This window comes from Zea mays, chromosome 1, assembly GCF_902167145.1.
Source record: "Zea mays cultivar B73 chromosome 1, Zm-B73-REFERENCE-NAM-5.0, whole genome shotgun sequence".
In the NCBI taxonomy this organism is placed as follows: Eukaryota; Viridiplantae; Streptophyta; class Magnoliopsida; order Poales; family Poaceae; genus Zea; species Zea mays.
The window spans coordinates 45,454,926-45,470,639 of record NC_050096.1 but is presented as its reverse complement, the minus strand read 5'-3'; the positions used below and the strand labels follow the sequence as shown (position 1 = coordinate 45,470,639).

At 50.2% G+C, this 15,714-nt stretch overlaps 1 protein-coding gene across 1 annotated transcript in view; it reads right to left on the bottom strand.

Moving 5' to 3' along the window:
* The window catches only part of LOC103634503 (6-phosphofructo-2-kinase/fructose-2,6-bisphosphatase), a 28,113-nt gene that overhangs the window by 11,746 nt on the left and 653 nt on the right, over positions 1–15,714 (bottom strand). Inside the window, exons 2-5 of the mRNA XM_008656332.3 lie at positions 15,588–15,651; positions 14,951–15,249; positions 13,941–14,156; positions 13,113–13,253 (exon numbers count right to left, since the gene is read on the bottom strand). Of these exons, the coding sequence (XP_008654554.1) occupies positions 13,113–13,253; positions 13,941–14,156; positions 14,951–15,249; positions 15,588–15,651 (720 nt within the window). The remainder of the gene's footprint in view (positions 1–13,112; positions 13,254–13,940; positions 14,157–14,950; positions 15,250–15,587; positions 15,652–15,714) is intronic.

Here is a 15,714-nt window from a genome sequence, read left to right as displayed (position 1 = left end):
CGTTTACCTTTGGTACTTACAATTTAATACTACATATTAGGATCTATCAAATAGCTCAATGACACAGCATATAGACATTTATCCTGCTATATGTTAGACAGCCGCATGGGCACAAGGGGCCATTGGCCTGTTATGATTATTATAAATTGATTGATATTATTGTTAGAGTGTATCTGTATCCGGTCCTTATTGAGCCGTACGGGTCCCTCTGGGCTTAGGTTTCCTGTTAGATGGCCCATTAGGGACTCCCCTTTATATTGTTTGTCAATCCAAGGAGTTAGGGGGTTTAGGTGTCTCTAATCTAGCTGTAAAAAACACAAGCTTAATCAGCAAATGGCTCTTTAAATTACTCAATGAGGAGGGGATGTAGCAACAATTACTTAAAAATAAATATCTAGGAGAGAAATCCCTTTCTCAAATATCTAGAAGACAGGGGGATTCTCAATTCTGGTCGGGTCTAATGAATATTAAGGATCAGTTCCTTAGATGGGGGCACTTCGAAGTGAGGAATGGTCAAGCTACCAGATTCTGGAAGGACAAATGGGTAACCAGTCGACCTCTTAGTGAGCAATTTCCGAATCTCTTTAATATAGTGCGGAACAAATTAGCCTTGGTTGCAGATGTTTTTTCATATACGAATCTTAATTTATCTTTTCGACGTACAATCATGGGGATTAAATTAGTGGAATGGACTTGGTTCTCAATGTTATCAGCACGTATGCTCCTCAAGTAGGCCTTAATGAGAACTCAAAGAGGGAGTTCTGGGAAGGCCTGGAGGACATGGTTAGTAGTGTGCCAGTTGGCGAGAAACTCTTCATAGGAGGAGATCTCAATGGCCATGTGGGTACATCTAGCACCAGTTTCGAGGGTGTGCATGGAGGCTTCGGCTTTGGGACTAGGAATCAAGAAGGAGAGGAAATCCTGAACTTTGCCCTAGCCTATGACATGTTTATAGCAAACACTTTCTTTAGGAAGAGGACATCCCACCTGGTGACCTTCAGTAGTGGCCAACACACTAGCCAGATTGATTTCGTCCTCTTGAGAAAAGAGGACAGGCATGCCTGCTTAGTTTGCAAGGTTATACCTGGAGAGTGTGTGGTAACCCAACATAAGCTTGTCGTAGCTGACTTCCGTTTTAAGATTCGTTTACAACGGAATAAGCATAACAAGGTCACTAGAACAAAGTGGTGGAAGCTTAAAGGGGATGTGGCCCAAACTTTCAAGGAGAGAGTTATCGAGGAGGGCCCTTGGGCAGAAGAGGGAGACTCAAATATCATGTGGAGGAAGATGGCGATGTGCATCCGAAAGATAGCTTCAGAAGAGTTTGGGCTGAGTCAAGGAAACAGAAGGGAAGTTAAGGACACTTGGTGGTGGAACGAAGATGTCCAAAAGGCTATCAAGGAGAAGAAAGATTGCTACAAACGCTTACATCATGACAAGTGTGCAGAAAACATAGAGAAGTATAGGATAGCGAAGAAGTCTGCAAAGCGAGCGGTTAGTAGAGCCCGGGGTCAAGCCTTTGACAACCTTTATCAACGGTTGGACACAAAGCAGGGAGAAAAGGATATCTATAGGATGGCCAAGATTCGTGAAAGGAAGACAAGGGATGTCAACCAAGTCAAATGCATCAAGGATGAAGCAAACCAACTATTAGTGAAGAATGAAGAGATCAAGAATAGATGGAAGGAGTACTTCAACAAATTGTTCAATGGAGGGAATGAGAGTTCTACAATAGAATTGGACGAACCATTCGATGACAACAACAGGGGTTTTGTGCGAAGGATACAAGAATATGAAGTTAAGGAGGCGCTAAAAAGGATGAAGGTAGGAAAGGCGATGGGCCCTGATGGTATCCCTATCGAGGTATGGAGATGCCTTGGAGACATAGCGATAGTATGGCTGACTAAGCTTTTCAACACCATCTTTCAGACAAACAGAATGCCCGACGAGTGGCGGCGGAGTACATTAGTACCAATCTTCAAGAACAAAGGAGATGTTCAAAGTTGTACTAATTACCGTGGAATTAAACTCATGAGCCATACAATGAAGCTATGGGAGAGAGTCATTGAACACCGCCTGCGAAAGCTGACGAGCGTGACCCAAAATCAGTTTGGTTTCATGCCCGGGAGATCAACTATGGAGGCCATTTTCTTACTAAGACAACTTATGGAGAGATTCAGAGAACAAAAGAAAGACCTGCATATGGTCTTCATAGACTTGGAGAAGGCTTATGACAAAGTACCCAGGAGTGTAATGTGGTGGGCCTTGGAAAAACACAAAGTAGCAACAAAGTACATTAATCTTATTAAAGATATGTACACTAATGTTGTGACAAGTGTCCGAACAAGTGATGGGGACACCGATGACTTTCCAATTAACATAGGACTACATCAAGGGTCGGCTTTGAGCCCTTATCTTTTCGCTTTGGTGATAAATGAGGTCACAAGGGACATACAAGGAGATATACCGTGGTGTATGCTTTTTGCCGATGATGTGGTACTTATTGAGGAGAGTAGGAGTGGTGTTTCGCAAAAGTTGGAATTGTGGAGGCAGACGCTGGAAGCAAAAGGTTTTAGGCTTAGTAGGTCTAAAACGGAGTATATGAAGTGTGATTTCAGTGCCATGGGGTATGAAGATGGCGATGTTAGTCTTGATGGGCAAGTGGTACCCAAGAAAGACACTTTTCGTTACTTAGGATCAATGCTTCAGAAGGATGGAGACATCGATGAGGATGTCAGTCATAGAATTAAAGCTGGATGGTTGAAGTGGCGGCAAGCGGCGGGTGTCTTATGCGACCCCCGGGTGCCACACAAACTAAAAGGCAAATTCTACAGGACAGCAATCCGGCCGGCTATGTTGTATGGAGCAGAATGTTGGCCCACTAAAAGACGACATGTCCAACAACTGTGTGTGGCAGAGATGCGTATGTTGCGCTGGATATGTGGCCACACAAGGAGAGACCGAGTCCGGAATGATGACATACGAGAGAGAGTAGGAGTGGCGCCAATTGAGGAGAAGCTTATGCAACATCGTTTGAGATGGTTTGGACATATCCAACGAAGACCTGAAGAGGCACCAGTGCATATCGGAATAATTAGGCGTCCCGAGAATGTGAAGAGAGGTAGAGGTCGACCAACCTTGACGTGGACAGAGGCAGTGAAGAGGGACCTGAAGGAGTAGAATATTGATAAAGAGCTCGTCGTGGATAGGAAGGGGTGGAAGTGTGCAATTCACGTGCCAGAACCTTGATTTATAGTTCCGCTTTTCCTCCTTAATCGTTTGACCTTTTCTTGTGCCCATTTAGACCTTGCTGGTTCTTGTGGGTTTTATCTCTTTTATGTGTTCCCCTGTTTCGTCGTTTTCGGTTCTCCTTTGCCTTTGTTTCCCCTGTTTTCTTTGGGGGTTGAGCTCTGAGGTTTTCATATGGGGTTTCATCTCTAGCCTACCCCAACGTGCTTGGGACAAAAGGCTTTGTTGTTGTTGTTGTTGTTGTTGTGGCACAACATGCTAAACTTGCTAACTGCGGTTACTCTGTCTTCGTCTAGAGATAAATTTGTTTGGGACGGTCATAGGAATGGAATCTTCTCTGTCCAATCTATGTACCTTTTTTTGATGAATATTCCCAACAATGAACGGAACAAGAAGCTTTGGAAACTTAAGCTCCCCTTAAAAATAAAAGTTTTTTTGTGGAATTTATGTCGTGGAGCGATCCTTACTAAAGATAATTTAGCCAAAAGGCGATAGAAAGGTAGCTTGACATGTAGCTTTTGCAATCGAAATGAAAGTATTCACCATCTCTTTTTTGACTGCTATATAGCCAAAAGCATATGGAGAATAATTTACTTTGCCTTAAAAATATAAATGCCCGTTAGCATTAATCATATTATCGGGTCTTGGGGAACTAATTGGGGTCCGGGTTACAAAAAAAATTACTCTCTGGAATAGCAGCTTTATTTTGGGCTATTTGGCTCAGTCGAAATGAGGTGGCTTTTAATCATAAACCAATTCCATCAATTGTGCAGGTTATTTTCAAATGTACTCACTGGTTCAGATTCTGGAGACTTCTACAAAAGGAGGAATCACAACAACAAATCCTCGATGCTTCTCAAGATTTGGAAGTGGTGGCGATGGAAGTCTTCGCAAATCATGGATGGCGCTCAAATGCAAGAATTGAGTATGGCTAGTGTGAGGATTGGCATCATATTTTGGCATTGGCATCCTTGGAGATAACTGTAGCCCGTCTGAGGAGTGGTTTACTGTGGCTGAAAGATGGTGACGCCAATACCTCATATTTTCATCAACATGCCAGGTATAAGAAGAGAAAAAACTTCATTGGGAAGTTGCAGGTCGGGGACAGATTATTGTTCGAGCAGGAAGATAAAAAAGAGGCAGTGTGGATTTCTATAATCATCTTCTTGGGACAGTTCATTACAGGGACTCTACTCTAAATCTAGATGCCTTCCATAGGCCGGCCTTGAATTTACATGATCTGGATCAGAACTTCAGTGAGGAGGAGGTCTGGAATACTATCAAGGCCCTGCCATCTGACAAAGCACCTGGGCCTGATGGCTATACTGGGAGATTTTATAAAAAGGCCTGGCCAGTTATTAAGGGTGATCTTATGACAGCTATTAACAGATTGCTACATGGGGATATTTCTAAACTGCATCTCCTTAATTCAGCTTATGTGACCTTACTACCTAAAAAGGAGGCTTTGGAAGTTAAAGATTTTAGGCCAATAAGTCTGATACACAGCTTTGCAAAAATTATAACTAAGCTATTGGCTACCAGACTTGCACCAAGGCTTCCTGTTCTGGTGTCAAAAAATCAAAGTGCATTTGTGAAGGGTAGAAGCATCCATGAGAATTTTATTTCAGTTCAGCAGACTGCAAGGGCTATTCATAGGCAAAAGGTGCCCCGTATCCTGCTGAAATTGGATATTGGAAAAGCTTTTGATTCGGTATCTTGGTCCTTGTTTGAAATTTTCAGGCATTTGGGTTTTGGTCCTGTATGGTGCAGCATCATTTCTAAATTGTTGTACTCTTCTTCAACAAGAGTACTTGTGAATGGGGAACCTGGGGAGATTATCAAGCATCATAGAGGGCTTAGACAGGGGGACCCCTTGTCCCCTATGCTTTTCATCCTAGTAATGGATGCCTTGGATTCACTTATTTTAAAGGCACAAGAAAGGGGTCTGTTGCTGCCTGTATTGAGACATGGAAATGGTCAACAGATTTCCCTGTATGCTGATGATGTTGTACTTTTCTTACAGCCAAACAGAAGAGAGATCACAGTGATCAAGGAGATTTTAAGGATTTTTGGGGAGGCCTCAGGCTTAAAAACCAATGTCAGTAAATGCAGTATGACTCCTATCCAATGTAATGATCTATGTGTTGGTGAGGCACAATCCTTATTCCCTTGCAACATTGTTGGATTTCCTTGCAAATATTTGGGGCTTCCTCTTTCTGTTAAGAAAATGCCTAGAAGTGTGTTTTTGGAAGTTATTGATAAAGTTGCTAACAAGCTGCCAGGCTGGAAGGCTCCTTTAATAAACCAAGCTGGAAGACTAACACTTGTCAGATCTGTCCTCACTGCCATCCCTATTTATCGCCTTATTGCGATTCCCTGCCCTAAATGGGTGGTCAAGGCTATCGACAAAATCAGAAGGGGTTTTTTGTGGAAGGGAAGAAAGGATGTCAGAGGTGGCCATTGTGTTGTGGGGTGGAATAAGGTCTGTAAACCCTTAAGTCTGGGAGGTTTGGGAATACACAATCTTGAAATTCTTGGTTGGGCTTTGAATCTGAGGTGGCTGTGGCTCAAGAAAACTCAGCCAGACAGGCCTTGGGCTGAGTTTGATGTGCATGTCCATCCTAATGTTACTGCCATGTTCTCAGCCTCAGTATGCTCCATGGTAGGGGATGGTGCTGGAACACTGTTTTGGACTGACCGCTGGTTGCATGGCCAATGTATCTCAGAAATTGCCCCTTCCCTGTTAAATAGAGTTTCAATTCGATTGAGGAAAAGGAAAACAGTTCAGCAAGCTCTCAAGGATAACAGTTGGGTTGGTGACATCTCTGGCAGTTTACCGGCAGAAGTGATTGTCGAATTCTTAATAATTTGGGATTTAACTCAGGATATTCATTTGCAACCTGGAGTACCTGATGCTTTCCGTTGGCTTCCATGTGTTTCAGGGGAGTACTCTGCTAAAACAGCCTACCAACGTTTCTTGGCTGGTTCTGTGGAATTTGAGCCAGGTAAAAGGATATGGAAGAGTTGGGCGCCCCCTAAGTGCAAATTCTTCATTTGGCTTGCTTCCCTTAATAGGTGCTGGACAGCGGACCGTCTAGCACGTAGAGGTCTTGACCACCCGAGGAAATGTGTTCTCTGCGATCAGCAGCAGGAGACAATTCAACATATCTTGATCTCATGTGTCTTCTCCAGGAATTTATGGTGGCAGATCTTATGCAAAGTGGGGCTGCAGCTTGTGGCACCAGGGCTGGAGACATCAATGTTCCAGGATTGGTGGAGTATGGCTGAAGGTCTTGTGCCAGTTTTGCACAGGGAAGGGTTCAACACATTGGTTATTCTCGTGGCTTGGTGGATCTGGAAGCACAAAAATACTTGTGTTTTTTATGGTGTCTCCCCAAACACGAATGCAGTTCTGCAACAGATCCATGAGGATGCCAGGCTTTGGGAATTGGCAGGTGCTAAGGCTCTGAGAAGGCTGTGGCCTTGAATTGGGGTCTTGGTTGTCTTTCTCTTTTTTCCCTTTTTCTTCTTTTTTCTCTTTTTCTGGTTTTCCTCTCTTTTTTCTCCCCTATTTTTGTATAGCCGTTGTTCTTGGTCTTCTTTAGACCTTTCTCTCTACTTAATATAATTGTTAGCTATCTGTGTACATGGGCCTAGCCCACAGCCCACTAGGGGTATATATCTGTTAGGGTTAGGGTTTACTGTTGTGACTGCTGTTCATTCGCTCTCCAATATGGTATCAGAGGTCTAGGTCCAGCCGCCGCCGCCACCCCACCCCTCCAGCCGCCGCCGCCGCCTCTCCATGGCCGGTCGGCCGCCGCCCCCTCCCTTCTCCGGCGACCCCTTCCCCTTCCTCTCTCCTACAGGGCGGCCCTCGCCGCGCCCCTGGTGGGCCTCTCCCCCGCGGCCGGCGCGCCGCCGGGCTTCGCCGCCCCCGCGGCGGTCCTCTCCCCTGCGGCCGACGCTCCTGCAGGACTCGCCGCCCCCGCGGCGGCCCCCTCCCCCGCGGCTGGCGCGCCACCGGGCCTCCCGGTCACCGCGGCGGCCCTCTCCCTCTCCCCTGCGGCCGGCACACCCTCCGCGGCGGCCCTCTCCCCTGCGTCCGGCGCGCCGCCGGGACTCGCAGCGCCCGTCGCGGCCTTTACCTCTGCGGCCAGCGCGCCCTCGGCCCTCACTGCGCCCCCTGCGGCCCCTTTCCCCGCTGTCCCCGGCTCTGCACATCCCTTCGCTGCTGCCGGAACGCCGCCGGGCCACGCCTTTGTGCTCACCGCCACGCTTCCCCCCACTGTCGAGCCACCTCCGCCCATGCCGACCCAAACTGCCACCCTCGCGGCAGCCCCTGGCCACGCCGGGTCCCCGCCGCCTCCTGCACTCTCCCTACCGGATGCCGCCCTCCTTCGCTCCCAGCTGCTGGCGCCCGGTTTTCCACATGTCACCACGACTGGCGGGGGCCCCGTTCGTGGCTGCCCCCTGCCGACCACTGTCTACAGTCAGCCGTCCGCCATCATCTCCTCCCTGCGCACTCCTTCGGAAGACGCTGCTGCCATTCTCGCCGCCACCCGGGCGGCCGTTACGGCTGCTCGCCAGCGGGCCCAGGACGCCGCCCGTGCTCTCGAGCAGGAGCAGGCGGTTGTCGACGCCATTGAGCGCCAGTACGCCGAGACCTATCACCGTCTCGCTGGCAAGGGCGTGCCGGATGGCTCCCCCACATCCGCTCGCCACAGCGCCGACACCTTCGAGCCCGCGCCCGCCCCGGCCTCAACCCTTCGCGCCTCTCTTCATGCTCAGGCGGCGGCCCTCACCAGCATCCGGGCCACCGTCACCGACGTCCTTGCGCCGGCCTCCACTCAGTACCCCCGGTGGCGCGATCAGGTCTTACAGACCCTTCGCCGTTACGCCCTCGCCGACCACGTCCTCTCAGCGGTCCCTGACCCGTCAGAGGATTGGCTTCTGATGGACGAGGTGGTGCTCTCCTGGATTCATGGCACCCTCACGGCCGAACTTCAGGACATCGTTCGCGTTCCGGACGCCACTGCTCACCGGGTCTGGGGTGCTCTTGAGGCCCAGTTCCTCGGCCACCGCCAGACTCGGATTCTGTACCTCGAGACCGCCTTCCGTCAGCTTACTCAGGGCGATCTCTGTGGACGAGTACTGCCGTCAGATGAAGACGATGGCGGACACTCTTCGCACCCTCGGGTCCCCCATCACCGACGAGTGCCTCGTGCTCAACCTCCTCCGCGGTTTGAGCCCTCGCTTCGATCGTGTGACGCCCATCCTCACCCGCCTGAAGCCTTTTCCCACCTTTGCTGAGGCCAAGGACGATCTTCTTCTCGAGGAGCTTCGCCTCTCCGCCACTGCGACCGTCGCTCCCGCCACGGCGCTCTACAGCGCTCCTCGGGCTCCCCCCTCTGCCTCCGGGGGGGATCCTCTTCGCCGCACTCCGGCCTCCCGCCGTCTGGATCCCTTCGGCAGCCTCCTGGCTCCGGGGGGGTCGCAGTCGTGGTCGCGGCCGTGGTCGCAAGAGTGGCCGCGGCAGCCGGGGCCATTCCCCGGGTGGCTCCCAGTGGCCATCCTTCTACAACCCGTGGACTGGCACCATTCAGATGTGGCCCGGGCCGTCCGCGGGCACCTCGGCCCCTCGCCCCGTCGCCCCTCAGCAGGTTTTCCTTGCCACTCCTCCTCCGGCGGCGCCCTCGGCACCTCCCCAGCGTCAGCAGGGGCTCCTTCCCCTCCCAGGGCCTCCGGCTCCACCCGTGTGGGGACCCTGGACCAATGGGTGGGACACGCAGTCTCTCGCCAACTCCTTCTCCACAATGACGCTGGCCCCACCCACCTCCGTCTCTGACTGGGTGGCTGACTCCGGTGCCTCCTACCACACCACCCTAGACGCAGGTACTCTGTCTTCCACCTATCCCCCCCACCCCTCCCTTCCGTCCTCTATCGTGGTTGGAAACGGCTCTGCCCTTCCCGTCACCTCTGTTGGTGACGCGGTCCTTCCTGGTCCTTTCCGTTTATCCAACGTTCTTGTTGCTCCCCACATCATTCAAAATCTTCTTTCCGTCCGTCAGTTTACTACTGACAACTCTTGTTCCATGGAGTTTGACCCGTTTGGTCTTTCTGTGAAGGACCTTGCCACCAGGACCCTTCTCGCTCGGTGTGACAGCCCCGGGCCGCTCTACACACTTCGCCTGCCTGCTTCCCCGCCACCGACCTCTGCGCCGCCTGTTCTTGCAGCCGCCGCCTCTTCTGTGACTTGGCACCGTCGTCTCGGTCACCCCGGTCGTGATGTGATGTCCAAGCTCTCTAGCAGCACCTCCGTTTCTGGTTGTAGGGGATCTTTTGAGCACCTCTGTCATGCTTGTCAGTTAGGTCGCTATGTTAGGCTCCCATTCTCCATCTCCTCTTCTAGAGCAGCAGGCATTTTTTATCTGATACACTGTGATGTATGGACATCCCCTGTAATCAGCATTTCTGGCTATAAGTATTATTTACTTATTCTTGATGACTTCTCGCATTATATGTGGACTTTTCCTCTTCGTCAGAAGTCCGACACCTTTCCCACCCTGTCTCACTTCTTCGCTTGGGTCTCCACTCAGTTCAGCCGCACCATCCGGAGCATCCAGTGTGACAATGGGCGTGAGTTCTACAACAATGTGTCCCGTGACTTCTTCCTCTCTCGTGGCGTCCACCTCCGCATGTCCTGCCCCTACACGTCACCTCAGAACGGCCGAGCTGAGCGGATGATTCGCACGACGAACGATGTAGTGCGCTCTCTCCTTTTCTAGGCTTCCCTTCCCGTTTCTTACTGGGCTGAGGCCCTCGGCACTGCCACCTATCTCCTCAACTGTCTCCCCACCAAGGCGGTTGCCCACCCCACCCCTTACTTCGCTCTCTTCGGCGTCCATCCCTCCTACGACCATCTTCGAGTCTTCGGGTGCGCTTGCTACCCCAATCTCGCTTCTACTACTCCTCATAAGCTCGCCCCTCGCTCCACTCGTTGTGTCTTCCTCGGCTACTCTCCCGATCATAAGGGGTATCGGTGTCTTGACCTCGCCTCTCACAGAGTCCTCATCTCTCGTCACGTTGTTTTCGACGAGTCGGACTTCCCCTTTTCCTCCGCCCCCACTGCCTCCCATACCGACCTTGACGTTCTCCTCAACCTCGACCCTGTCTCTCCCACTATCGTGCCTCCCTTCCCCGCTGGTTCGCCCACTTCACCGTCTCGCGTGGCCCTGCCTGCGCCGCCCCCCGCCGCACTGCCACGTGCGGCCCCGACGCCCTCTACGCCGCCCTCCTCCGCACAACTACGTGTGGCCTCGCCGTTCCCGGAGTCGCCTCGCGCGACCCTGCCTGCGTCGCCCCCTCCCGCACAGCCACGTGTGGCCTCGCCGTCCCCTGCGACCCTGTCTGCCCCGCCCTCCCCCGCACAGCCACGTGCGGCCTCGACGTCCCCTTCGTCTTCCGCACAGCCCAGTGCGACACCGGCGCCTGCTCCGCCGTCTCGCTACCCCGAGCCCATCCATACATACCAGCGCCGTGGTCGACGCGGCACCCCGGCTCGTTCCCGCGCCGAGGTCACGCCCTACCACCCCGTCGTCGTCCACCGTGATCCTCGCCACATCCACCCGATGGTCACCCGCCGCGCGGCCGGTGTCCTTCGGCCGCCTGATCGCCTGATTCTCTCTGCCACCTCCTCTTCAGCTCTTCCACCTGTACCCACGACTGTCCGTGGTGCGCTTGCAGACCCACAGTGGCGGCGCGCCATGGAAGCGGAGTACGAGGCCCTTCAGGCCAACCACACCTGGGACCTGGTGCCTGCTCCCCCTGGTGCCAATGTGGTCACCGGGAAGTGGATCTTCAAGCTGAAGTTGCGCGCCAACGGGTCCCTGGAGCGGTACAAGGCCCGCTATGTGCTCCGGGGCTTCACCCAGCGCCCTGGGGTCGACTTCGACGAGACCTTCAGTCCGGTGGTCAAGCCTGCCACCATCCGGACTGTTCTGACCTTGGCGCTGGCCCGGGACTGGCCGGTCCACCAACTCGACGTCACGAACGCCTTCCTCCACGGCACCCTGACGGAGACGGTCTACTGCACCCAGTCGGTTGGGTTTGTCGACCCTACTCAACCTGACATGGTCTGCAAGCTCAACAAGTCCCTCTACGGCCTCAAGCAGGCACCCCGGGCTTGGTACAGTCGCTTCGCCACCTTCCTGTGTTCGCAGGGTTTCGTCGAGGCCAAGTCGGACACGTCCCTGTTCGTCCTTCGTCATGATTCGGATACCGCGTACCTCCTCCTCTACGTCGACGACATCGTCCTCACCGCCTCCTCCCCCGAGCTTCTGTGTCGCATCATCTCCTGTCTCCAGCGGGAGTTTGCGATGAAGGACCTCGGGACGCTCCACCACTTCCTGGGGATCACCGTCGAGCGCCGTTCCCCGGGCATGTTCCTCCACCAGCGGCAGTACACCGTCGACGTCCTCGAACGCGCTGGCATGGCTGACTGCAAGCCCTGCGCGACTCCAGTGGACACACAGGGCAAACTCTCCGCCATCGGCCCCCCGGTTGCCGATCCCACCGGCTACCGGAGTCTTGCCGGGGCCCTTCAGTACCTCCTCTTCACCAGGCCCCACATCGCCTACGCCATCCAACAGGTGTGCCTTCACATGCACGACCCTCGAGAGCCGCATCTCACCGCACTGAAGCGGATTCTGCGGTACTTGCGGGGCACTCTTGACTTCGGGCTCCTACGCCAGTCCTCCACCATGGAACTTCGCGTCTACACCGATGCCGACTAGGCGGACTGTCCCGACACGCGCCGGTCCACCTCGGGCTACGCCGTGTTCCTCGGCGACAACCTCATCTCCTGGTCGTCGAAGCGCCAGCCGGTTGTCTCCCGCTCCAGCGCCGAGGCCGAGTACCGCGCCGTGGCCAACGGCGTGGCCGAGGCGGCTTGGCTCCGTCAGCTCCTCCACGAGCTCCACAGTCCGCTGACCACGAGCACCCTGGTTTTCTGCGACAACGTCAGCGCCGTGTACCTCTCCACCAACCCCGTCCAACACCAGCGCACGAAGCATGTGGAAATCGACCTCCACTTCGTCCGCGAACGGGTAGCTTGTGGAGCTGTTCGCGTCCTTCACGTCCCGACCACCTCACAGTTCGCCGACGTCTTCACCAAGGGGCTTCCGTCGGTGGTCTTCACGGATTTCCGATCCAGTCTCAACATCTGCAGTGGCTAGAGTTTCGACTGCGGGGGGGGTGTTAGCTATCTGTGTACATGGGCCTAGCCCACAGCCCACTAGGGGTATATATCTGTTAGGGTTAGGGTTTACTGTTGTGACTGCTGTTCATCCGCTCTCCAATAATAATGATGCGCGGTTCTCCTGCGTGTTCGAGAGAAAAAAAAAGTATGGCTAGTGTTAGTCATAGTCTTGTCATTTTGTTCCTTTGAGTTAGTCTCACTATTCATGCAACTGTTCACGATTGTAATAATCAACTTGTATTGGTTGTACGCATTATTATGCTAAAGCCGAAACTCATGTTTCCATTATCAAAAAAAGAGTTCGGGTCCAGTCGAACGTATGTATCGACGCTCCAAATGTGTGGGGGTGTTAGACAGATGCATGGGCACATGGGCCATTAGTCCATTATGGTTATTATAGACTGATTGATATTATATTAGTCAAGGAGATCCAACGGTGGTCATACTTCTATAAACCAACCTAGGATCCTCCTTGCCTATATATGTACCCTGGACTATTGGCCTTTAAATTAATCTATCAATTCCCATGCAATTCCATTGTTTTCACTATAAACCCACGAGTATCAAGTTTTACTAAATCTAGTGACCGGAGTGAATAATGTACAACCTTTGATTCAGAATCCAACTTAAAGTTGCTCATCGAAAAGGTTTCCATTGTTGGTCTTGCAAAATTTGGTGAGCCAACCCCTCTATCAACAAACATTGCCCTTTGTTCTTCCAGTGACGATGCATGCCCTCCAATTGTGCTCTGAGCAAAAAATCAGAAAACATCTCTAGATTAATTACATTTAGAACTTCTATATCTCTACTGATTCATAGAGCTATATACAATGGATGGCAAGGAAGGGTCAAAACTAGTATATCTTCCATCTAAACAGGATGAAAATGTCATGCTGAGTTGCTGACCATGCCGGAGACATAAATCACAGCAAAGTGCATAAGTATAGGCCAAAACTCTTTCAGGCAGAAAATTCTAGCTATTAGATATTCAAGGTACATAAATCTAAATGATCAAAATCTTGCCGAGAGACTGCTCCATCCATAGTTTGGTGTTGCACCAACAATATGTATGAGAAACTTGGAAGAAATTTGATATTGTGGCTTATATTCCAATAAAAAAGGGAACTTGGTAACTTCATGACCATTAACCCGCGCACTTCAGCACTAGGATTAGTTTTTCTTGCTAATGAATTCAGTCAAATTAATTTTAACCTAACTTTTATTTTGGAGTGAATTAAATAGATTAAAGCAAAACTAAATTGGCTGCATGCTTGAACAAATTATGATGACACTCTTGAAGTTACTTCTAAGCTCCCAAAATTTTACATATTTCAGCAAATAATACAACTACCTTTTCTATAGTGAAACAGCTAAATTGCCATAGCTGCATGATTTTAAGCTAAGAATTAATCAAGCAATGAAACTGAAGTTATACCTTCATAGTGTTAACATAGTGATTCAAGGATGAATCGCCTTTAGTTGAGTTGTGCAAAATGTCCTTTGTGGTATCATTGTTTGAGGAACTCCCAGTTTGCAATAATGAGCGTGGATTTTCAGTCAAACTAGCTGCATAAACAACACCTGAGCCCATGTTTGGTGTTGGAACTACATACTTGTCTAAATCAAGCTCCAAACCAGAAGCGAAGCCATTCTGTTTGAATGAACAAGAGAAAATTGGGAGAATGGAAAAGGATGCAGCATTTACTTTGATATAAAAAATAGACAACTGCTTTGTTGGAAGAGTGTTCCTTTAAAAGCATGCGTGAACCCACACTATTCTTAACAAAAATAATTACTTTAATTCAGTCCTTTATGCTTGATTGCTTGCACATATTTTGCAATGTCGGTTCTATATGTACCTAAGAAATATTGTGGTTTATCACTTTCAATGATGACAAGTTAGTATAGTACGTTTTAAATTCTTGCAACTCTTCTTGAGGTAAAAGAGCCGTCATCAAGTTTTAATGCATTATGCAAAGATCCCCAATTGTCACAAATCCTCGTTACAGTTCACAGTAGGTCCTAAACATCTTGACATTTTCCCAAAAGACTCATACTCTTCATAGTGGTATGCATCGTATTCTATAACATTTTTGCTAAAATATGTACAGTCCTACTCACGTATCACTAGTAAGTTCATCATGTCAATATCAACTAATAATAGAAAAAAACAACAAAATGTGTTCTCCTAGGGCCCAAAGAATTGTCAAGTGCCACAATCAAGTAGCAAAATGTGCCAAGTTGTCTACATCTACAACAGCGCTCTCGAAAGTTAGAAAGTATCAGACTGTTAAGTGTCGGCCATTGCTTGGGAGCCATTTAGACTGTGGCAGTGTCACTAGTTGAATAATTGTTTTTATAACCAGTCTTGCATTTTTTTAAAATTTCTATACATATCACTAACCTATTCACGTCCAAATACAAAATGAAAAAGGTGAAACAGACCTTGGCCCTGCCTTCTAACCCAGGGTTGATAGTGACATCGTGAGTCCCCCGCACCCTTGAAGGCTGAAAATACTCCTGATGAGCTCTCCAACTAGCCGCCAAGTCAATTGGGGATAACATTTCTGTCTCAACCTGAACCTTGCACTCAAGTACCTCCTTCCCTTCGTTGAGTTTAAACAACGCATTCCCCATCTCAAATTCATTTCTCTGGCAACCCAATGGTCGGTTAGGTCCCTCCTCAATAATGTATTGAGGATTATCACCTTTTCGCTTCAAAACAAACTTGAAATCCAGCGATTCTAGTAAAAACACCGAACAACTACTTAGAATGATAACAACTGAAATGAAATCCTACTCAACATATAAAAAAAATCCTCAGCTTCAATTGACAATGTACTAGTTTCCATTTTTAAAAGCACAGCTTAACTCTTCACATACTACATTTTTCCCTCACACACTGAATTCATTCATTCCGATTAGAAGTAGCACAGCGCAATTCCTGAAATATCAGTGCATGCGCATCCCAACATCATAGCACGGATTGCGCTCTTCCTATCCCAAACCTCACTATGGAGGAACAAGGACCTCTGCGGCCCTGCGAAGTTATTAAACTTCACGATCAAATCAACCAACTTACCGTGCTGCGAAGGCACGACGCAGCTGAACTCCCACACGGCGGTGGCCGCCCGCTCCAAAGGCAGCTGCGTGGAAAAAAAAACGAAACGAATCAAAAATCCGCTCCGCGCACACATCACGCAGGCTAG